Source organism: Odontesthes bonariensis, chromosome 2 (assembly GCF_027942865.1).
Source record: "Odontesthes bonariensis isolate fOdoBon6 chromosome 2, fOdoBon6.hap1, whole genome shotgun sequence".
NCBI lineage: Eukaryota > Metazoa > Chordata > Actinopteri > Atheriniformes > Atherinopsidae > Odontesthes > Odontesthes bonariensis.
Genome location: NC_134507.1, coordinates 9,993,720 through 10,015,897, shown reverse-complemented (window position 1 = coordinate 10,015,897; position 22,178 = coordinate 9,993,720). Strand labels below are relative to the sequence as shown.

The 22,178-nt window shown below is 42.4% G+C and overlaps 2 protein-coding genes across 3 annotated transcripts; one reads left to right on the top strand and one right to left on the bottom strand.

Moving 5' to 3' along the window:
• Window positions 1-94: 94 nt before the first annotated feature.
• On the bottom strand, window positions 95-18,593 carry heatr5b (HEAT repeat containing 5B). Of its 2 annotated transcripts, none has more exons than XM_075476540.1 (36): window positions 18,533-18,593; window positions 17,935-18,099; window positions 17,635-17,846; window positions 16,861-16,969; window positions 16,560-16,709; window positions 16,029-16,200; window positions 15,780-15,937; window positions 15,368-15,662; window positions 12,629-12,784; window positions 12,212-12,462; window positions 11,971-12,082; window positions 11,726-11,878; window positions 11,537-11,636; window positions 11,281-11,390; window positions 11,033-11,196; window positions 10,647-10,822; window positions 10,063-10,168; window positions 9,783-9,973; window positions 9,430-9,589; window positions 9,123-9,312; window positions 7,753-7,922; window positions 7,514-7,661; window positions 7,188-7,367; window positions 6,852-7,106; window positions 5,999-6,180; window positions 5,818-5,886; window positions 4,915-5,094; window positions 4,572-4,818; window positions 3,973-4,209; window positions 3,731-3,858; window positions 3,133-3,277; window positions 2,696-2,968; window positions 2,176-2,400; window positions 1,918-2,069; window positions 1,578-1,791; window positions 95-1,241 (listed from the first exon to the last, which is right to left on the bottom strand). In XM_075476540.1, the coding sequence occupies exons 2-36, from the start codon at window positions 18,058-18,060 to the stop codon at window positions 934-936; spliced, it is 6,204 nt and encodes a 2,067-aa protein (XP_075332655.1). In that variant the 5' UTR covers window positions 18,061-18,099; window positions 18,533-18,593; the 3' UTR covers window positions 95-933. The 2 variants fall into 2 exon arrangements, with proteins under 2 accessions (XP_075332655.1, XP_075332664.1); XM_075476549.1 differs by having other exon boundaries at window positions 15,413-15,662.
• Window positions 18,594-18,782: 189 nt separating this feature from the next.
• Window positions 18,783-20,998, top strand: gpatch11 (G patch domain containing 11). The gene is made up of 8 exons (XM_075483859.1): window positions 18,783-18,947; window positions 19,120-19,346; window positions 19,426-19,467; window positions 19,561-19,681; window positions 19,782-19,872; window positions 20,056-20,178; window positions 20,405-20,486; window positions 20,566-20,998. The coding sequence occupies exons 1-8, from the start codon at window positions 18,898-18,900 to the stop codon at window positions 20,619-20,621; spliced, it is 792 nt and encodes a 263-aa protein (XP_075339974.1). The 5' UTR covers window positions 18,783-18,897; the 3' UTR covers window positions 20,622-20,998.
• Window positions 20,999-22,178: the final 1,180 nt, after the last annotated feature.

Here is a 22,178-nt window from a genome sequence, read left to right as displayed (position 1 = left end):
AGGTTCCGACTATCATCATTTAGCATATTCTGCTTTTCGCTAATCAATTTTACACTCCAAACATAAGAAATTCATCAAATTCTGGAAACAGTAATGGGGTCCGAGAAATTTTATTCAAATTGAAAAAAAATGAGCGAACTTGTACATTTCAACAAATCTGCAAAGTTGATGGTCAGATGTTGTTAGCAGTACATATAAACAGGGAAAATTAGTTATAAGCAAAATAATATGATATGCATTGAATTATGATGCATTTCTTTTCTCTATTTCTCTTGGTCTGTTATCCCTAGATCAAGTTATACAATGCATTTACTTCTTTATTAGTTCTAATACAATCTCATTAGTGGCTCAATATACTAATCAAGACTATTTCATCACTTTTGTTCAACAGCTAATGGGAGGAATGTTGCAAACATAATTCAAAAGCAAACAAAGTTAGCAAAAAAGAATAAAAAAAAAAATCTATCTGTCCAAATTAGCAGACCCGAAGGCCACATACTGTGCTATCGCCAATAAACAAACACACATAGTTGCAATTTATACAGACATGACTGCCGCATTTATGACGCCGCAAAAACGCAAAGAGATTGACACAGCAAACATCAGCTTTTGAAGAGTGGGAGGGAATGACATGGGAAAGATGAGATAAAGTCTGGATGCGATACATTCTCCAAATCAAAATTTGTTGAGATTATAAATCAAACTTTTTGAAGTGAACATTCAAAGGCTTTCTCGTGATATTTACATAATTGCCTTTTTGACTTCAAGAAGAAAGCTTATCTATTAAAAAACAAAGATGAGATGTAGCATAAATAAATACATTTAATAACCTGTAATGGGTACAGATATGGCATGTAAGTACACTGTTGACAGAAAACAAACCAAAAAAAAGACAACATAAAACTAAGTTTTGAGAGTGCATTTTTGTTGCTTTCAGAAGAAGCTAGTTTTCAGTTTAATGGTTGGTGCAGCCTGCACAGTTGGCTGAGCTTGCCTGGCTGCAGCTTTGGCTTTGCTGCTGGCCTGGTTGGCCCGTATAGCCGATTCCAGACGGGTTTTAAGCTCAGGTGCCGCACCAATTACTATCTTGAAGGCAGCTGGATACAGGGGGCCAATCCGCATTAAGTTCTGAAGGGCAAAATCATGCAGGCTTTTGGAGACTTGGGGCGCAGAGGATATGGCATTTTCATCCAAAAGGTAAGACACAAGAGTCGGTACAAGAAGAGCCAGCAGCTGCACCCCTATTGAATCAATAAATAAACTCATTAAGGAAACACAAATGCAAAAACACAACCTCAAAGTACATCTTGTGGATATAGACTGACAGTATTTTTTTAAACAAAAAAGGAAACACAGGCTATACAGTATGATGTAACATGAAGTCAAAATCGATACCAAAATTGACAGTAAACCAGTGCAGTGATTCTAAATTTAGCATCTAATGCTTTAATGCTCTTGACAGCAAACATCCAGGGGCACAGAACTAAACACTTTAAGAGACCTACTGTAATGGAGCTAAACACCTTTGTGAAACAAATATGGTACTTTATCGGTCCATTAGGCCGAGGCTCACTTACGGTTTTTCTCTTCACCCATGCTGACCAGATTTTCCAGCACCCTGATGCCCTCCTGCACAGCCTGCAGCTCTGCGGCAGTCCCTGGCCGACTGCGCTCCACCGCCTTTAGCTTCTCAACCATGAGTGGAGCCAGGGCGTGGATGTAAGGAGTGGAGAGGGCACGGCTGGAGTGTTGAAACACTGACAGCAGCAGCTGGTAACAACGGGCCTGAACCTGCGGCACCAACAAATGACATCTCTCACTTATCAGAGCCTCAAAGGTCTGGATAGCCTAACACAGCTTTTGGTCAGACGTCCAACATTTGTATCTTCACCTGCGTTTGTACACATAGTTGCTTACCCAGGGATCGCTAGAGTTGAGGCCGTTTCTGAAGCGGTCCATGCAGCCTTTCTGCAGGACGACAACTCCTACAAGTTCATTGCTGGCTGATAGAAGGAAGAGCGTGATTGCTGTCAACATACAGACCTCATCCATGTCAGGTCTGGACTCATCTACAAAAACACGCAAACAAAACTTTTAATGAATAACAACGCAACGTTTTCCTCAATCCGCCAAAGAAAGCGCAGAGATCCCATGTGCGTGTGAGTGTTTGTTTACCTGGCTGTGAATACTCAAGAACAGATGCCAAGCTGCTCCTCACAAGGCCAGTCCACTGCGTCTGAATGCTCTCTTCGCGGGCCATTGGTGAGGTGATGATGGTCTTGATGCCCTGCAGGGCAGCCGCTACAGGAACAGGCACGGAGTTGTCAGCCGTCTTAAGTGCAGTTTCCCTCAGGACCCCGGTGATTAGGAACAACACAGTAGGTAGGATAGTCGTGCCTCCTGTAAAGGCAAAAAGAAATTGTGACAAACCGGCTCTCATTTCACAAAGCTAAAAATATTCTCATTTAGATGTAATCTATCTTGTAGATAATATGAAACTGTTTAAGATGCCATTCTTGAGTAGTCTTGTCAGGGAGTTTAACTACACACAGACCTGAACAAAGCAGGCAAAGCAGGCTATTTGTCCCAAAAGTCAACATATGCTGTCATTGTACATCTTTGTTTCTGTACTGTTTGTGGACTGCCTTCATATTTTCCATGGAGTGCAAATGTTTCTGTTTGGCTCAGGCCTCACCAGCAGGAGAACAGAGCGAGGGCAGCTCTGCCAGGATAGAAACTGTGTTTGCCACCAGGCGTGCGCTTTCTTCAGGTAGTCTCTGAGGCTTGAGACGTGCGTGGCTGGGTGACTCCTTCACCCGTGAATTAAGCTGTGGTAGATGGCGGACCAGGATGAACACAAGCAGCTCCATAGCGGCGTACACTAGAGATTTTCCCGGGATGAGCTCCCCTGTGTCTCCCCCTTCCCCCAGGCTGGCCTGAAAGTCTTTTTCGCCTTCATCCTCTTTGCCTAAGCAAAACAAAAAGTGACCTAAATCACTAAAGCCACCACAAGACAAAAAAAACTCAGACAACAATACTGTGAAAATGAAACACGATACTGATGTACAGTCTGCGTACGGATGAAGCCAAACAGTAAACAACAGTACTGACAAGTGGCTTAGTGTTCCTGACCTTTCTTGGTTCGCTCTTGCTGCAGATGTTCCTGTGCAGCCCTGATGGTCTCCTGTACAACAGCAGAGACTTGGAGCTGGACTGCAGGGGGATCCCGGGTCAACAGCAGCCTGTGGAGCACATTCAGGAGCTCCACTGCCAGCAGCTATGACAGGGAAATAAACAGCGACAGGAACGCCACCGTGAAACACGAGGAATTCAGACATTGATATTTAGAAATAGAATCAGTTTTTCTTCTACAGTGTAGTGGTCATCTGTTCTGCTTCAGTGCCTACAGGTCCACACACAGGAGGTTTCTTAGAATAGAAAATAGATCCATTTTCACAGAATAACAGTCCATTTCTGTTAAATGTTAAGATTCAGTTTCAATTTTAACAGCCCATCTAATTTGTTCAGAAAACTGTTTCTAAAATCTACGAAACAAATACAAATGATGGATCTAACTATGCAGATGATAAATATAGCATATTATTTCATGTCTTTGTGTGTATTTCATTTCAAATTCTTTTGATGTAAATATCATATCAACATGTACTTTAATAGTCATTTTGACCTATTCACATTTACTACTGTGATACAAAAAAACTTCCACCGTTACCTGATCTTCTGCAATGTGCGTCTTAGCACAAGGAGATTCTAGTAGAGTGTATAGGGCCTGCAGGCAAGACAGCACATGTTCGATGGGTTCCTCTGGTCGGGGGAAGCAAAGAAACTCTATACTGACACCTGAGAGACAGAGTGAGAAAAAAACAGATAAAAGGTGATCCTTTTTCTCTTTCTTTTCATCAGACCCATTTGTCTTTGCTTCACAACACAGATGAGGACTGCAAGTGTCTTTACCCAACATTAGATGCATCCTGTCTTTGACCAACTCTTCAAAGGTCTGTGTTGTAGAGGAGCCTCCCTGCGTAAGGCTAGCAGGCTTGGATGAAGCTGAAGAGACCTCCTCTTGATCTTCACCTGCACCAAACCCGGTGCTGTGCAGCCAGAGGGCCACTGCATGCAGGACAGGAGCCCAAGAGCTGCGGTAGTGGAGCCTTGCTGTATCTATCGTCTCTGGGGTATAGAACGCTCCACCTGAACACAGATGCACATCAGTGAGAAAGTGTTTAGAGCAAACATCTTCACTCAATTAAAATTGGCTTTTTATGAAATAATGTTTTGTAAATAGATCATTTATTACACCCCCAGTCAGCTCAAGTATGTAATCTGAATGCTTATTTAGCTGCACTCTTTTTTTTTTGTTGAATTTCTTAAACAAAACTATAACACAATAAGTTACAGTGTAAAATTATTTTAGAAGCATTACATTATGACCATACATTGGAAGATACAGAATCCCAACCTCAAATAAAACAGGGAAAAGTAGAAAGTCTCATATACAATGAAACATTTCTACATTGTACTTTTCAGCTGAGAAAAGAGAATCTGTCGTGTACCATCAGGTGGCAGCTGACTGGAAAACTCGGCAGGCAGAGTGAGTAGCGCATAGTCTCGCAGCATGGCCAGCCAGAGGCGGCTGAGCGATGGCAGCTCTGGCTGCACCAAGGTGATGAGACTGTCAGGAGGAAGCACATCAGCTCCCAGGTCCTCCTCATCATCATCATCATCATCATCTCCATTGCTAACTGGTTTGGCAGGCTTTGACTCCGCCTCCTTCTTGATCTTCATTGCCACCACATACACCTGAGCAAAAAAGCCAGTGTGCACGATCAGGTTTTTTCATGTGCACAATTAGCTTTAAGACAGAAGCGGCATTGCTCGGATTATCTTCATTCTCACCTCAGCCCAAGCCTTCAGCACAGCCAGCTTCTCCATGGTGGTGGCACTCTCACTGTACAGCTGACTGGACGAGCTCTTCCCAGCCTGCACCTTGTCCAGCGATGACACGAGCAGGTTGTGGACTCGCCGCAGGTCATTCAGGTCACTGACTACGCCGCTACCAATCCACGTACTACACACCTGTGGACACGCAGGGTTCAAAGTAATAAATGATCAAACTAAGGCACGGCATAATTTTTTTCACGTCACTCACAACTAAAGAAATATAACATATCAGAGTAGTCAAGCTTGACAACCTTGCCATTTAAAGGGGCGGGGGTGTCAAACACCAGTTACACATATAATACATATACTTATAATACATAAGCCTGACTTGCAAGGGCTGTAAAAGTGGGAGCACTCATTTACGAGATCACATTCCTTTGGTGGGAACTGCTATTTGAGTGTCATGGGATTAAGCGCAGTCTGTTTTATAGCGTTAGAAATGCGCCACGATTCGAATTGGCTAAGTGAGACACAGCTGTTTGCTTATTCAAATTATCAGTTCATTTTCTCTCTAGGCCAGTTCCACAGGCTCATGTTAAGTAATATGTAATTTGTTTTCCATTTCGTTCTGAATTAACTGTCTCCAAGTCACAGGCACAATGGTCAAAGAAAGAGCAGCTTTTTTTCCCCCATAAAAGCGCTTTAAGGCCTGTTTATTTGACCTTCATTCCTCAAAGATCAGTCAACTGAATCATTAAGCCAGAATATTAGATGCCGTTGACTTCAAGGGGATACTGACTCACTTTGCAGTGGGTCATCATATCCCCTGGGTCTTCTTTCACGGTGTTATAGAGACATGTAAGGTAATAAAACTAAATAAATGTACTGTGTGTGAGGGCTGTTGGCAGAGTGTCTTACCTGGCATGCTTTCGCTGTTATGTCAGATGGTGTATCAGGTGAAAATGCAGGTCTCAGGGCAGCTCCGACCTAAGTGCACACAATTTTCACAAAGTTCTATGTTTCAGTCTGTTTTTTTTTTGGCAATTTACTGATTTGGGACTTTTGCAGCATGATGCAATTTAATGAGTAGTTAACTCACATTGGCCTGGTATTGTTCCAGTATAACATGTCCTGGGAACTCAGGCTCTGGTACGGATGCAAACTTTTTAATAATGTCTTCCAGAGCCTGCAGACCAGCCATCCTGAGCTGGTTACTGTGGTCTGTGGCTGCCATGAAGGCCATACGGATGAGGTCAGACAAATGGAGCACCAACAGATCTCCTGAGTGGACAGTGATGGGATGAAAAACAAGGACATATGTGTGAGAAATGTCTCTAAACTTTATAGGGAATATGACCAAAGTGAGCAGCGATGATAATGAAAAGTGTCAAAGCTTTTGCCTCTTCCAAAATGTCTACGCTTTCAACATCTCTTGTTGAGGACTACATACAACAATCCAGTTTTCAGAATTTTAGTGTGACTGAAGTGACTGAGCTTTATCTGAAAATTTATATTTCAAGGGATTAGTTGGATACATCAACATGCACATGAATCATCCAATCAATCCCAGTCAATAAATTTGACTTTGCCGTTTTAAGAGCTGCAAAATCACACTATCCTAAGACTATGTAGCCCGTAGTATACTTAGTTATTTCAGAGAGGCTTATATAAATACAGGCTCCTCTATCAGTCACAGTGGGAAAAAAACTAAACTTCTGCTTACTCATCTCTTGCTTTGTTCCATCTTTACACAAAAAAGCTCATGCATCAGCTTTTTTTTCCAGATGACTCTAGAACTGTCTAGGGGCTGCAAGATGATTTACAGCGTGAACTAAGTCGGAAGATAAACTAAAATTTAACTAGACGGACCAAAGATCAGGAGGTTATAAATCAATCACACATCTTTGAGCAGATTCCGAGTTAGTCCAACTTGGCAGCATGGTGAATGGTACCTTTAGGGTTTTTGGCCTTTGCAGAGCGTGCAGCTGCCAGATCGAAGTGCGCTTTGTCTGCATTCTCGCATAAGAGGATGATGCGGCACAAGCAGTCTGCGGCAAACACGCGCGTCACCCAGCGCGGCGCCACCGACGGCTTGGACTTGTCATCATCTCCCAGGCCCGTGAACATGGTGTCATCATCTATCTCGTCTTTTTTCTCAGAGTCTTCCTCATCTTTTTCCACCTTTAATACAACGGTGCCCCCTACATCTGAAAGAGGAGATGGACACATTCATGACACAAAGCTCTAAAGGAGAACCTTTTTATTGTTTTGTTGTTTTGTAGACTTGCCTGTAGTTGCTGCAAGGACATCCTTGCAGAGTTTCAGCCAGTGAGAAAGCTTCTCCACAGCAAGGGATGACAGCATGTGGCCCAGCGTGTCATGGATGTCAGAACACAGCTTCCTGTCTGTCTCCCGATCCAGCATACCAAACAGAACGCCTTCCAGACCGGTCTCTGTGATGTTCAGATCTGAACCATACGCCAAATCAACACAGCAAGAGGAACAGTGTCTCACTGAGGTGAATTAAACAAAGAGGATGCTTTATGATTTGTTCTCATAAATCTGTTTATGATCTGTTGCCGTGAACAGGTTTATGAGGTTTATTTGTTCTCACTGATTTTAGTGTTGTTTTTGCCGTCTCCTGCTCTCTTTGCTAGGCTCATGGCATACTCGCAGACCTCTGCAGCTTCTCTCTGGGCGAGCTGTCTCAGACAGGCCACAGCAGCCCGACGCAGCAGCAGGTGAGAGCTGCACAGGTGCACCTGCAGGAATCCCACAGTACAGTGAGAAATCATGACTTAGATTAACACAAACTACGACTACCAAACTAGGAGTTTGAAACTCATGTCTTACACAGAGACAGGGCACCAGGCTGGACAGGTTGACATGTCGGGGAGCGAACATATGCAGCTGCTGCAAACACGAGATGGCAGCTGCCTGCACAAGGGAGTCAGAGTGGTCCTGCATGATGGCACAACCAACCAGGCAGGAGGAGCGGATGGTGGAAATAGTGGCTCCATTTCCTAGCAAACCCAATCACACTGATTAGAAAGATGGACATAAACAGCCTATTTTAGCAGCAAGATGATGTAATATATGTCTCCCAAATGTGTCAGTGATCTGCAAATCTGATATCACTCAGACGATTTTTCAGCCTTTTTTTTTGTGACAGAAACCCATACAATCATCTAGGAAAGTACCAAACCCAGCTTGCAGTGACAGATTATGTTAGACAACAAACGTTGTTAATGTATTCTTTGTAGAGCTTTACAACCTGTTATTGAGAACCAAACCTTCAACAATCCAAACATTCATCAAAACAAGCTATTTTTTGCATGTCGAGCAGCTTGCAAGCTCACAAATGGCAGTTTCACATGTTGGAATTTTGAATTTTGGTCACATGCAGATGGCAGAAGCTGCAGTTTGAAATAACTGACCAATAAACACATTTATGCCAACAGTCAACATCTGAGCTCTGGTGGAACAGTCTGGTTAATTGAATGAAATGACTTGGAATGATTTAAGCAGCAGCCATGATAAGAACTAGATGAATTCTCTAAAGCCTAGAGAGGCACGTCAGCGCCTCCTTTACAACCACCATCTATATTTTTCTTCTTAAAGGTCCTCCAGTTACGATGAGTTAAAATAACAGGAATTCTAAATAAATGTGAGAATGTGAAAAAACATTTTTATGACAATAACATTATTTACTTAGGTGCCTTTTTCTTGTCTTTATTTAATATTTTATTAAGATGCCAACCTGGGAAACTGCACAATATTTTCACACGGTTGTTCAAATTTCTATCATGTCTCTTAAAAGCAACACGGTAAGAAGACACGAAGCATGGTGTCTACTGCTCTTTTTAAAGTCTATCTTTGGAGCAGTTGTAGTTTTACCACAGCAGAACCAGCAGAACCAGATCTCTGACCAGTTCTAATGTTTTCAAATTCTCTCTGCAGCGCAACTGTCTTTTCAAAGTCTTGAAGAACTCTTTTCTTGTTCTCATGTTTTACCTCCGGTTCAAGGAAAAGTGTTTCGGAAAAGTCAAAGCACTTGAAAACTTGAATTACACTATTGACCTTGTAGAGGGTTATAATCTTTCTCACTGCCACCTGCTGGCTAAGAAATGCTATATTATATGCCTTAAAAGAAATGTAATTTAGATAAGAGAGTCGGAGTTACACAAGAAGATTTGTCGTGAGAAGGCTTTTGCCACAGTTACCTTGTAATTCTGGTCCCACAGTGGTGATGAGGGCTCCAAGGCAGCGCCCCAGACACTGGTGAACCTCTGTATGAGAAGGTGGCACGGTGAGGAGCAGGGTGAGAACCAGGGACAGCGTGGGCTCCACGTAGCCTCTGTACATGGGACCACTAGAATCCACAATCAGAGCCAAAGAGTGGAGAGCCCATGTCTGGTATAAAAAACATAAAAAATAAAAAAAAAGAGATGAAAAACAATTGGTTTTGAAAGCAAAATAAATCCATAGGAAAAAACTAAAAATCCATTTCTGCTGGGTCATTTACTGTACCTGGACCTCATGAGAGGACCCGTCCTGGGCAAGAGCCAAAAGGATGCTGACACTGGTCTTTAAGTGCTGGCCAGAGCCGATTCCTCCTACATATCGATGCAGACAGCCAAGAGCCAATGAATGGCCGGTTCTTGAGACTACATCACGGGCTGACTTCAGTCTTTAAAAGAAAAAGGACAGATCAGATGATTAAAGTCAAGAACAAAATGTTTTATTTTCCTGAACACATCTCTGACTTCAAATAAAAGATCTAAATTGACTAATTCTGTGTCGATATTCTGATGTTTTTGACAAATTAAAACAAAAAGCAAGACAAAAATAGAAAAACACAAACACATATATAATTCAATTACTTGTCAAAGCTGGTCTGTGCCATTCTGGCAATGAAGGTAGCCTCTCCGACAACCTGAGCCATCCTGCCCAGGGCCTCTCCAGCAGCGCAGCGCAGGATAGGATTGGGATTGTCCAAAGCCCCCATCACCAGGGCCAGGGCCGACTTACGCACCTCCTCCGGGCCCAGAGTGCTTTTATTCTCAGCCAAACCCTTCAAGAAGGAAAAAAAAAATTGTTTCTCACTGTGTGTACACTCATAATGATTCTTGTCCCAAGAGGCTATGTCATCTGTTATGCTACCTTGAGGGCGCTAAGCACTGCAGTAAAGATGTTCAGCTGGACTGCCTGCTGTCGAACACCTTTAGCCTGCTTTATGCACTCTGCAAAGTGGTCGAGCATCTGCAGCCTGAATCATACACAAAGTGCCACAGTGAATATAACACAGACAACAGAGAACAATCATTTCCACGAAAAGTGTTAAAGCTGCCGTCGGCAGGTTTTCAAAATTCCGAGTCTAAAGTCGGAAAATTCGAACTGATACAACTTTCAGGTCCCTCCCCCTCTGTGGACGTGAGTTCACACCAGTGTGCGCGCACACAAGCTGGGGGCAGACTCACGCTCAGCATGGAAGACGTGTTCTGCTCAGATAATAGATAAATAATAAACCTAACGTGATTGGTTAAAAACAGCCGGGAGCGCTCGATTTTTGCAAGCACGATTACAGGCTTCAGAGGGAGCTACAGAATTCGGGATTTTTCCTAAACAGCCTATTTAATATTCTCCTTTCAGAATCCCATGACAGTTCAAGCTAATATGACTAAAAAAAAGTTGCCGACGGCAGCTTTAAGAACCTCTTTTGCGGCAAAACTGCTGAAACTGCTCACCTGTGCTTAAATGAGACATGAGGGAAAACCACACCAAACAGCGCCACTGAAGCATCGATAACTGACACACCCAAAGGGAGAGGCCCTGGAATGGCCTCGCCAACAGGGACGCGCAGGTAGATGGAAGAGGGATCGTGTTCCAGAGCTCCGCTGCCAGACGCGCTGTTAGGCTGCAGCTATTTAGGAACAATGTTACAATGACATTAACACCAATAATGCAGATGGAATATTGTGAATTGCCCAAGAAAGTAAATGGAAATAGTGGTTAAACTTTGGCAAGAAGACAGTGAGGACCTCTGTCAGAATATCTTTTGTACAGAAACAATCCAACACAAAACATCGACATTTCATATAACAGTTTAATCTAACAGTTTAATCTAACTCACTTGATCCTCAATGGACTTGTGGTCAGTTTCTTGCAGCCAGGAGCCCATGAGCACACTGTCATCATAGTGACACAGAGAGCGCAGCAGAGAGGTGGTGGTGTTGGCAGAGTTGTCAGTCAAAGTAAACTCTGCCACCAGCTCCCTCAGGAGGGCGTTGAAACTGCCTAAAGAGAAAGATTACGGAATTTAAAACATCTTATATTAAATAAATTATGTTTAACCTTTGTGAAAACTAATCCATTTGTTACCTTCGTAAGTCTTGGGAGGCAAGAGAGCCAGGATGTCGTACAACCTGAGCCTCACCATTGCTGCACTTGCTTTCAGGTGGGCACCATGGACCTTAATAATGGCAGGGACACTGAGAAAAGGACAACATATCACAATCAGCAGATGTAGTAACAAAAAAACCCCCAGAAAAGCAAGAAATAATCATCACACAGAGATGAAATCCCATTCTGTCTTAAATCAACAAAAGATAATTAAAATTGAAAGCATCGCACTCACTGAGACATCATGGTCATGGCACATTCGATGGGAGTCATCAGTCTGCGGATTACGTCTTCTGTCAGAAGCTCAGGACAGTGAGCCACAAAGCTTCGCATGGCTACAGAAAAGAAGGAACAGTATTTGTCAGAACTGTGCATCCTGACACCTTGGATCATGTGCAGATTCACAAAGCACAGGGTTCTTTACCGCACAGAGCTCCAGCTCGGCCCTCCAGGGTGACCTGCCAGGTGAAGGAGTCTCCTCTGGCCTTTTCTGCCTCCAGCTCCTTTTGGGAGCGAGGGAACACGTTCCTCCACAGCAGCAGCATTTTGGGGAGGTGGTAGCGCACGAGTGAGGAACCTGGGAACACAGAAACACAATAAGTGCTAACAATGCTGCTGTGAGATGGAATTGTTGGCAAATTCCACAATTGTCCCATTGGGGAGACTCACCTAAAGTCATGAGGGCCCCCAGCAGCAGCCACCCAGCCTGCGTGCGCTGCAGGGACAGCCGACTATTCTGAGCAGCTGTACGCAGGAGATCTTCAGCTATACTGACCACCAACTACAGGGAACACAGACCATTCATTCTTTAAATAATCTATTTAATGATGCTGTACTGGAAGTCAGCGAAGACTGACATATGTAGACTGACCTAAAACACAAAAATACAGCTCTTTCTGAGGCTATGTACCTTGCCCTTAGAGTGAGGGATACCCAGTGGACACTGGTGTACACCTCCGAGCAGAGCTGCCATTGCAAAGCTGTAGCCGCTCACAGCCTCAGGTGAGCTCTTCAGGTTGTTGATTCTCTCTGCACAGCGGTCCAGCAGCGGAGACAGTTGATAGGGCAGAGCCACAGCAACACAGCGCAGGCACCACGCGGCAGCCAAACGCGCTGCCATGCTTGGGTGCAGCAGCACTGAGGTCACGGTTTCAAGAAGTCCTGAAATTATGGAGCATTTGGTGCCATTTTTTCATTCAATTCAATAATTCCAGCCAACATCAAACAGAAGTGGGTGTACGATGTTACATTGTTCTTTTTGAAGGCCGTTTTGACTTCAGCCAATGTTAAATGACCAAAGTCCAGTTTCATATTTAGTGCGTCTCACCAATAGAAGGCTCCTGGATGAGTGGTGAAGCTGTGGCACTCAAGCTCTGAACCAAACTGCCCAGCTCTTTCAGGGCGCACACCATAACGTGCTGACTGGCAGAAACATCAGCTGCCCCGGCCTTGTTCTCACCACTGATGTCATTTACAACGGCCTCTGGAAAAACATGGCATAAAGAGAAAAAGGAGCAGAGACTTGTTGGTATAAACAATTCAAGTCTTAATTTGAGATCACAACTAAACATTATGATGAAAATGCATTAAAGACACAGTAACATGAAGTACCGAGTAACTGATTCAGGATGTGTGCAGCACTGATGGATGACATTTTTTTTTTAAACTTCAGAACAATGGTCATCTGGGATTATTGCATTCTGTAATCAATACGATAACTGACCAAAAGAGGCCATGCAGTGCTGTCACACATTAATCTGTAACAATCTGCAACGGCAGAGTCTCTTACTTTAAAATACAACACACTGTCACACAACTAGGCTCAGAAGTATTTGGACACTGGCAGAGTTCCTTTTAGTCTAGTTATATGGAGGAACATTGAAGTTGGAATTATTGAATGAATATGGGCTTAACATCCTAATTAGAGGGTTTAAGAATTAAAGCGATTTCATGAGAAGAAACCTCTTTAGAAAAATGTATCTCGCTAAAAGTATAACGTTCTTTTTCATCAGTCTTTTTTTCTTTTTTGGTTTTTCGCAGAATCATTTTCAGGCAATGAAAAGGACTCTTGTGGAGACGTAAATAATAATGATGAGACAAGAGACGGAGGTGAGTCCAGTCCATTTACTCTCCACAAAACAATAATAATCCAACAACTGTAACTTGCACGGTTACTAGGCAACATGTAAACTGAATAGAATACGGAACCGGCATATCCCATAAACCCTTGCTCTTAAAGATACAAGCCCTCTGGTGAATGTCTCTCCTAGATTCCTTACAGTGTGGGTCACCAAAAACTCACCAAATAACAGGTTTCCTCATTTGTGAGGTTTTGCTTGATGTTTACTGAACCAAGTTTATCCCACAGAATTGTGTATGGGGGATACACACACTTTCCACTTCCCATCATTCCAGTTCAAGCTGATCTTAGTTTCATGAGCTCATATAATCTTGTTCCACAACTGCTCTGGCTTTGTAAGATGTTTTTCTGCCTTCTGTTGTTGAAAGGTGGTGCAAGCGTACTTTCATCCCAGTGTTCCTCATTTGGTTGGATGAACATGTAAAGGATTAATCTTTCTTTTTTTTTTTTTTTTTTCCCAAACCAAAGAAGGGATCCTCCAAATAGCAACCACTGTTGCCTTCAGTGGACGTGCAGGCTCTTTGTGTTGCTAAGCTCAGCACTGTGTTCATTTGTCTCCTGCCATCTCTATGAAGAATTAGTTGGGTTTTTTTTGTTTTGTTTTTTGCAGTCCAACGGTGGCCTGCTTCTCTTTCACTACGAGCTCGTTTGAACGAATGCTGTGGATTTAAACTTCAAACCTTTAAACTTTCTACGAAAAGGCTTGTGAGGCAATTATCCGATCACATTTGGGCTTCTGATAAATCTAGCGTCAGTGTCCAAAAACCTCTCAGGCTTACTGTGTGTACCAAAACTTAAGAGCTCAGAGGGTTTTTTTTTCATTGGAAACGAGTTTAATGCAGGGGGAGATAGATTTCACAAAAGAGAAATCAAAGAAATACAGATGAGCATGTTTGATTCTCATTAATCAAGAACTGAAATCCTCTGAGCTCTACGAAGAAAATAGTCAAGAGAGAACACGTGGAAGAAAAAGTCAATCAGATTACTTAAAGAATAGATGTAAAGCTGCTTCTTGAACTGTGGCAGTCCTTCAGTTTCATAAACTGGAAACTAAATAGCCTATAGAATAAAAAGAAATTTACAGCGGGAGGTACAACCTCCACCGGGACTCCAGATATCATTTTTCCAGTTAGTCTGGCAACAAATATTTGTCAAAATTTCATTTCAAGAAGTCTCAGAGATCCAGCTGGTTTGAAAAGCCACAGCAGAAAGTACAGCGTGTACAATGAAGGGCCCCAGATCACGGTTTGTGTGACACAAACATTCAACATGTCTTTCGAATTTGAGCCCAACATCGAGAAGAATACAATCATGTTTTTGACATAGTATACATGAGATAAAAGGTTGCAAAGCAAATCAGAGTAAGAATCATCCCTTTTCGAATGAGACAAATGTGACTTTACGATGTGATGATGTGAAGCCAACAACAAAGAAAAAAAAGAGAAATGTAAACTCGCAAATACAATCTTGTGGTGCTGTGGTGAAAATGACTTCCTCTTGTAATGTGTCTGTGGATTTAGAGGCACATGCTGTTTTTTTTGGTTTTTTTTGCTGATGTAAGCCAGATGTCAAAAGTCAGAAAATGTTATCCGCTCCTCAGGGATAGGAAGGCAATAACAGAGTGTGAGTTCAAATCCAAGGCGGCTATGCAACAATGCAAGAATGAGTCATTCATAAGCTGAGTTGTCGATGGATGATTTTACTGACAGAACGATGCTGCTTTTGCTTAAAAAACTGATGAAAAGAAAAATAAGAGTGATCCAAAAGAAGCAAAGAGAAAAAGCCAAAGCAGAGCAAGCCATTACCACACTCAAGAAAAGACAAAAAAAGCCCAACTCTGCACACAATACAAGCACAAAGCATGCAAGAATTTTAGAAACAGAATGAAGAGTAAATTAAATATGATGATGATGGATGAGTACTTACTCTGTAATGCTCTGAACCGTGATATTTCCCCCCCATCCTCCTTACCCACAGCCCTCATTTGCTTGCTGATGGCTTGGCAGATTTCTTTCCCGGCAGCAATTTGCGCTTTTTCCCCAAGTAAGCCACCCAGGGTGGCGCGCAGCATGAAGGAGACACAGCGGCGCGAGTACACGGCCTCAACATGTGTCTGTGTGGCCCGTGGGTGAGACACTAGGTCCAAAACGTGGGACAAGAATGTAGCGAAGTTGCGCTCCAGCCACTGACCACCAAGAGTTGTCACAAACACAACATACGCCTGAGGAGAAAGGAGCAGGATTGTGCATGAGTTTGAGCAATCAGAAAACATCTGTTTTTTGGGTGTTTTTTGCTTTTTTTTTTGCTTTTTTTTCAACCATCAGAGACGATGTCTCACCTGTGTGACTCCCACTCGCACCTCCCTGCTGACAGAGCCTCCACCCTTCAACATCTCGCCCCCACTCTTTAGGAAGCCAGATCCACCCCGTAGGAAGCCTGTGGCCATCAGCTCCAGCACCTCCTCAAGGGTAGCCCGCTTCACATTCTGACGCATCACTGTGAGGAGAAAAGGTTTGAAATCAGCCGGTCTGTTTAACTTGAAAACAGCCAACCATGAACTGCACATTAAGCCAGCTAATTCCCTTACCAGCTGCTTGTTTGGGCATCAGGGCGGTGGCCATGACCGTCCCGAGCAGTTTGGCCACTGCTACTCGAACACCATAGTTAGACCCTTCCAAGGCTTTGAAACACAAAGTGGCGACGTTCTCCAGTTCTGTGGTCCACATGAAAACGGCCTCATTCTGCAGCTCCAGCAGGCACTAATTGGGCAGAACCAACAAAAAAATGTAGTGCTTTTATTAAATACTTCATCACGCTCCGTTGCAGCACACAGTAAACACAGCTTGAAGCTTATAATGTGAACCTGTTGTCACGTTTTCTAAAGAGGAAATAATCTTTCATGACAGCAAAAACAAATAAGGGATTTTGCTCCAACATGGAAACGGAAAAAATCAACTTGCTGTCTAAGCTGGGATCACAAGAAATCATCAGGCCACTTTATTTCTATGACAGGAGGAGAAACTGCATAACAACAGACATTAATAAATTTACTAAACCTGCTCATCATACATTTGTTAAACAGTTTATGCCCTCATCTAAGTGTTATTCTGAGACCAACCTTAGCTACTGCACAGCGTACGGCCATGGACCTGTCTGTGAGTAGAGAGCGGGCGTTCTTGTAGATATCTCTGTGACATGAAGCTGCAGCTCCACCCAATCCACTCAGCACCTTCTGCAGGCTGAGAAGGATCTCTCCTCTGCCTTGGGACTACATTGTGTTGGGAATATTGTTTTAAAATAGATGTCACAAAATTAGCCTTTTTGACTATCCATGTTGCTTAAGTCCAGAATACTATTAGATTCAGCGCACTGAAATTGTATCATACAATATTCCAATTTCACTCTCTTAAAAGTCATACCTCCGCACTCTTCAAAGCCTTCAGGAGATTATTAATGGTGTCTGGAAAGGAGCTTCCCAGCATCCTGCCCATCTTCTCGTAAAAGGCTCCAACACATGCCACAGCAGCACTGGAAAAAAAAGTGTGAAAATTAACATGAATTTATGCTGCGCAATCATCATGAAAATTCAAAAGGATTCAAATAAAAAAACTACACAATGGGTTATATCACTATACTGAACGTCCATGACTATGTTATTTCTGACATTCATCAGTGTGCTCTTGGAATAATTCAAGGTGGCATTCGTCTGATAACTGGTGACACAGGCATCATCCAAAGTTTACTTTCACAGCTCATAACACCACATAATGTGTTCTAAAACACGGCAGTAGTATTGCAGTGGCTCAGTGGGCCACATGGGGGTCTATGACATCTCTATGTTCCCCACATCCTATCTGATTCTGCACAGAAACCTGCAGGAATGGATTTAGGATTACACCCTGCTGAACAGCAACCAAGACATTTATGCAGCCAAGAAACACAGCATAATATCTGCTCATGTAAAGTTAATCCTCCCTTTTAAACATTAAAATGTCATTCCGCAGATTAATGTTTGGCTTAACTGCTAATACCCTTGAAGGTGGACCTACTGCATGTGCCTTAAATTTTAAAGGCAATGCTGAACGGTTTACAACTTGTAAAAGTGTACAAAGCTCAAACAGAATATAATATGTGTAGCATTACCGTGTAATTATCCTGAAAAAATACACAGCTGTGATTAAACGGGAACTTACAGTTTTGTTGGTAAGTACGCAGCTGTGTCGTCCTTGCTTTTAATGATGTCATTGCATTTATCCAAAGTCTGGAAAACGGTGAAGGTGTCACCAATGCTGTAGAGAGTAGCAAGGTTTTTGGCTAAAAGTTTTCTGGTTGGCGGTCCAGGGGCGCTGCTGATCAGTCCTGTCAGCTGTTCCACCAGCTTCTTCTGTTTCTCCTTCACATCCACCTGCCATTCAAGCACAAACATTAAGTCATAATTTCCATCGAAAGGCAACTACTCTACAAAGCAATACTGAAGTTTGAATATGAGTCACCTTATTTGCTGCTACAAGCACTTTATCCAGAAAGCGCAGCCATTCAAAGATGAAGACAGGCCTCTTTGCTTCAGTGATCTGAGCCAAAGCATCTTCGTTGAGCAGCAGACTGTGAGCCAGCTCCATGGCGAGGTTCTCTGATCACACTGCTGTACACCCTCGTGTCTGCAATGTTAAAGTAAAGGTTGTACTTTGTCATTATTTGCCTCTTATCCTACAATCGCCCTTCCATCAAATCAAACCGGCCATCACCTAGATTGCTTATAAGAGCAGCTTAGGCATTATGACCCTGTGGTCATTTACCGTACTTGAAATGTAGACATATGCGTGCTTATGTGTCGTATTAAGTTCAACAAGCTAAAATGTCAAAGCTGAGTAGCGTTAACACTTTCTTGTTTCGTCTTGACAGCGGCCGCCAGCCTCCAGCTGTTTAGCTAGTTCCTACGAGGAACAAGCTAAACTCTGGCTACACTCTCATACAGACTTGGTTTTAGCTATTTATTGTACTATTGCACAACTTTCAGCTGTTAAATAAACACCCCAACAGAAAATATCTTGCTGATATAAGGATTTAACCGGACCAATTTACTCATATTACCTGTGTTTCGATGACCCAAGATGAACGACGACGAGTATCGGCAGTGTCGCAATGAAAGATTTCCGATGTGAAACCATTTGAATAATTAACACAACTAATAGATTTTCGCGCAAAAAAATAATTCTTTAGTCTCATTATGTGTATCTATTGTCACAGTTATTTCCAAGCAGTTTTTCGTAAATATTGCCACCAGAAGTGTGTATCAAACACAACGGAACTTTAGACTAATACTGGTCATTGTGCCGAGTCGGAATTTGTCCACGAACGAACCAAACATCGGAGAAGCAAATAAGAATTCACAACGGAAAATTGGTTAAACTGTTTACCTCTTTATTACTACATTCCCCCCCTTTTCTTTGTCCATAATGTCTGACGAGGAGGAGGACTATATGTCTGATGCATTTCTTACTAAAATGTAAGCATGCTGTGGCTTTATTTGTATCCAAAACCAAGCGGCTTTGGTAGCCAAGACGGAGCTAATTTGGCGATGTTCATTAAAAAGTTGGCTGTAAAAATATAAATTTCTGTTTGTTTGTTTGAGAATAACTATACTTTTTTTTTAATCGTAATATTTTTGCGTCTGCTAGTCAAGACGTGAAACCAGGTGTCAACATGGTGAGGAGGGAAAAGGAAGCTCTTAAAAAGGAAGCTCGGCAAAGGGAAACGAACATCAAGAACCGTCAGAAGACCTACAAGGAGCAGGAGAAGGAGAGCCGAGAAGCAGCATTGCAGAGCTCCATTAGCAACGAGAACAAGGGCTTTGCACTTCTTCAGAAAATGGGTTATAAAGCTGGTCAAGGCCTCGGGAAGGGGGGTAAGTTTCCTCTCTGAATTTTATTTTTAATCCGTTTTGCACTGAAGTGAATAGTAAATCTAATCTCTGGTACCTTCAGGAGCAGGGAGGGTTGATCCAATCCCACTGAATATCAAAACAGGTAGGCTATAAATAATCTTTTGACAATGACGCGTTGAGTGCAAACAATGGATGACAATGTTTATGTGTTTTTTTTCTGTATGTAATTCATTAGACAGAGGGGGCATTGGACTGGAGGGGTTGAAGAAAAGAAAAGCTGAGGAGGAACTTGAGCATTATCGGCAGAAAGTACGGGCCAAACAACAGAATGAGACCAAGTACCTGGAGGATTTTAGGTGAATTTTTTTTGCTGCCATTGAGATACACAGAACCTCTGTGTAGGATATGCCCTCACCATAAAACAGATGTCCATGTGTATGATCTTTTTCATTTCAGGTCAAGAGTAAGAACAGAGAGAGAGGAGCGAAAGATTGAAGGAGACCTAAGCAGGAGTCAGCGGTCTTGTGAGCAGCTTGACAGTCAGAAGGTTAGAAGATAGCATGAACTCATCTGTCACCATCACAATGCTATGTCAGGAATATCACCACTTGTTAAAGCAGACACAAATTCTGAATACATTTTAAACCTTAAACCCCACATCTGTAAAGAAGCAGTCAATAGAGGTCTACGTGTGTGTGCCTCCTACAGCTGAGGTGTCTTCTTGTTTCAGGGCATAACCATCCCCAGAGAAGCCTGGTACTGGCCTAAAGCTAAACCTGATGATGAGGACGATGATCTTCATGACGAAGATGATGAAGAAGAAGAAGAAGAAGAGGATATTGTAGAACTTACAGTTAGTATTTGTTTTAGGCTGTGTAATTCACAATATAATAAGAAGTCTTAATTGACTTAAGTTTTATGTAGTCATTTTGGTGTGAGGACTGGTAGCCAATGTCGAAATATACTGTTGGACACAGTTCATACAGGAATATGCTACAATAGAGGGATCTTGTAGACTTACAAGGTGAATAATCTAATACAGTAAATAAGTGTATTTGATATGTACTTCTCTCTTACAGTCCTTTGATAAACTGCAAATTTTAACATCTTATTTGAGAGGAATCCATTTTTACTGCATATGGTGCGGGACTGCCTATAATGGTAAGAGCGATGACAACATGCATATAGTTTCATAGTTGTTTTATTGTTCTTTGCTCATGCATATATTAATTTTTTGTAGATGAAGAGGATTTGTGCTCCAACTGTCCGGGGGACACAGCAGCAGACCACGACTGATCTTGACAGAAAACAATGAGGAGTCGTATCGGATGAAGAGGCTAATGGCAAATGTTTTTGTCTGGAAACATTATCTGCATAGGACAGCACAAGAGAGATCATTTTGCAGGGTGAATCAGGCTCCGCAGAATATAGTAGGGAGACCAGACAATAAAGTGATTACAACTGGAGTAAGGTTCAATTTACATCCTGTTTCAACCTGCTGTCCATTGCTAAGTAATGTCACTGTGTTTTTGGTGGTAGCCCTTTTTTGGTTTAGCAATGTAGAGATTTCAGGAAATTGGTAAGAATTTCATTATTTATGTTTTAAAATGCTTATGTTTCTAAAGCAGTTACAGTACATACCCATGTTTTCATTAAATGTTTTAAGAAGTCGTGCTTTTTGTCTTCATTATTTTGTTTTTTTTTCGGTAAGTTAATGTTAATGTTTTTGGTGTTTACTTTCTCTTGTTCTTTTTCCTTTAAGTGCTTAGTCGGGATTTTTTAGGACAGTTAAACAATTCTTGTTTTTTCTTTTGTGTAGCAATTTTTAGAGTCATGTCCAAATGCACGGTGGTGGGGTGGTTAGCACTGTCGCCTCACAGAGAGAGGGTTCCCAGTTTGAATCCCAGCTGGAGCCTTTCTGTGTGGAATTTGCGTGTTCTCCCCGTGTATGTGTGGACTCTCTCTTGGTACTTCGGCTTCCTCGCACCAAAAACATGCATGTCAGGTTAATTGGTGACTAAATTGTCTCTAGGAGTGAGTGTGAGCCTGCATGGTTGTTTGTCTCGTTTGTCTCTGTGTACCACGCCTCTTGCCCAATGACAGCTGGGACAGGCTCCAGGTCCCCGCGATCCTGAGCTGGATTAAACGGGTATAGAACATTTGATGGTCCAGATCGTGGATCTGAGGCGCTGCAGGCGCTACTTAATCAGCTCTATTCTCCATATTATATAGGCTTCTGTAAGTTGGGAGATCTGCTGGATACTGCTTTTATACGACGGTGGACGTCAAGTTTTGCCAGTTCTGGGCTTCCTGAGACAGTTTACTTGCATTTTCCACACTTCTTGCATTGTGGCGTTGCTACACAATCAGATGTGATGGTGAGAGACTATAGACTCCTGGATATGTGCGGTAATGATGAGCCACTGTATCTGCTATCTTACCATAGGTGTGTCTTTATCAGTGAAAGCTAAATTAATGCCATTTTAGCTCTGTATGCTGTCTTTTTGCTTGTTTAAAACGTTCTATTGCGCCCATAACGCACCACATACATTGTGAATGATGCGTCCTTGAAATGTTTCGGGTTCCACCGCACCGACTACATTTCCCATGAGTCTCAGTAACGAGGGCGTCACGCAAACCTGCTGGGGCTTGTAGTTATTCAATTCTTATACGCGTAGCGTTTGTCCGGTAGGCAAATACTTTACTGAAACTACCAAAGTTTAAAGTAAGTAACATCTAAATACAAATATGATATATATTATTAGTGTGGCATAAATAACGACAGAGCAAACGCATGATAGCAGCTTGCCAAAAGAACATTTCTTTACAAACATTTTCCTCACAACTGCCCCA

Bases quoted from the DNA above. Each gene is read 5' to 3' on its own strand.
- heatr5b (XM_075476540.1), bottom strand. From the start codon at position 18,060: ATGGAGCTGGCTCACAGTCTGCTGCTCAACGAAGATGCTTTGGCTCAG. The intron at 11,197-11,280 runs GTAACAAATGGA...CTTTCTCTTTAG, and splicing joins GCCTCCCAAGACTTACGAAG to GCAGTTTCAACGCCCTCCTG. The intron at 3,278-3,730 runs GTAACGGTGGAA...TCCCTGTCATAG, and splicing joins CGCACATTGCAGAAGATCAG to CTGCTGGCAGTGGAGCTCCT.
- gpatch11 (XM_075483859.1), top strand. From the start codon at position 18,898: ATGTCTGACGAGGAGGAGGACTATATGTCTGATGCATTTCTTACTAAA. The intron at 19,682-19,781 runs GTGAATTTTTTT...TTTTCATTTCAG, and splicing joins AAGTACCTGGAGGATTTTAG to GTCAAGAGTAAGAACAGAGA. The intron at 20,179-20,404 runs GTTAGTATTTGT...TCTCTCTTACAG, and splicing joins AGGATATTGTAGAACTTACA to TCCTTTGATAAACTGCAAAT.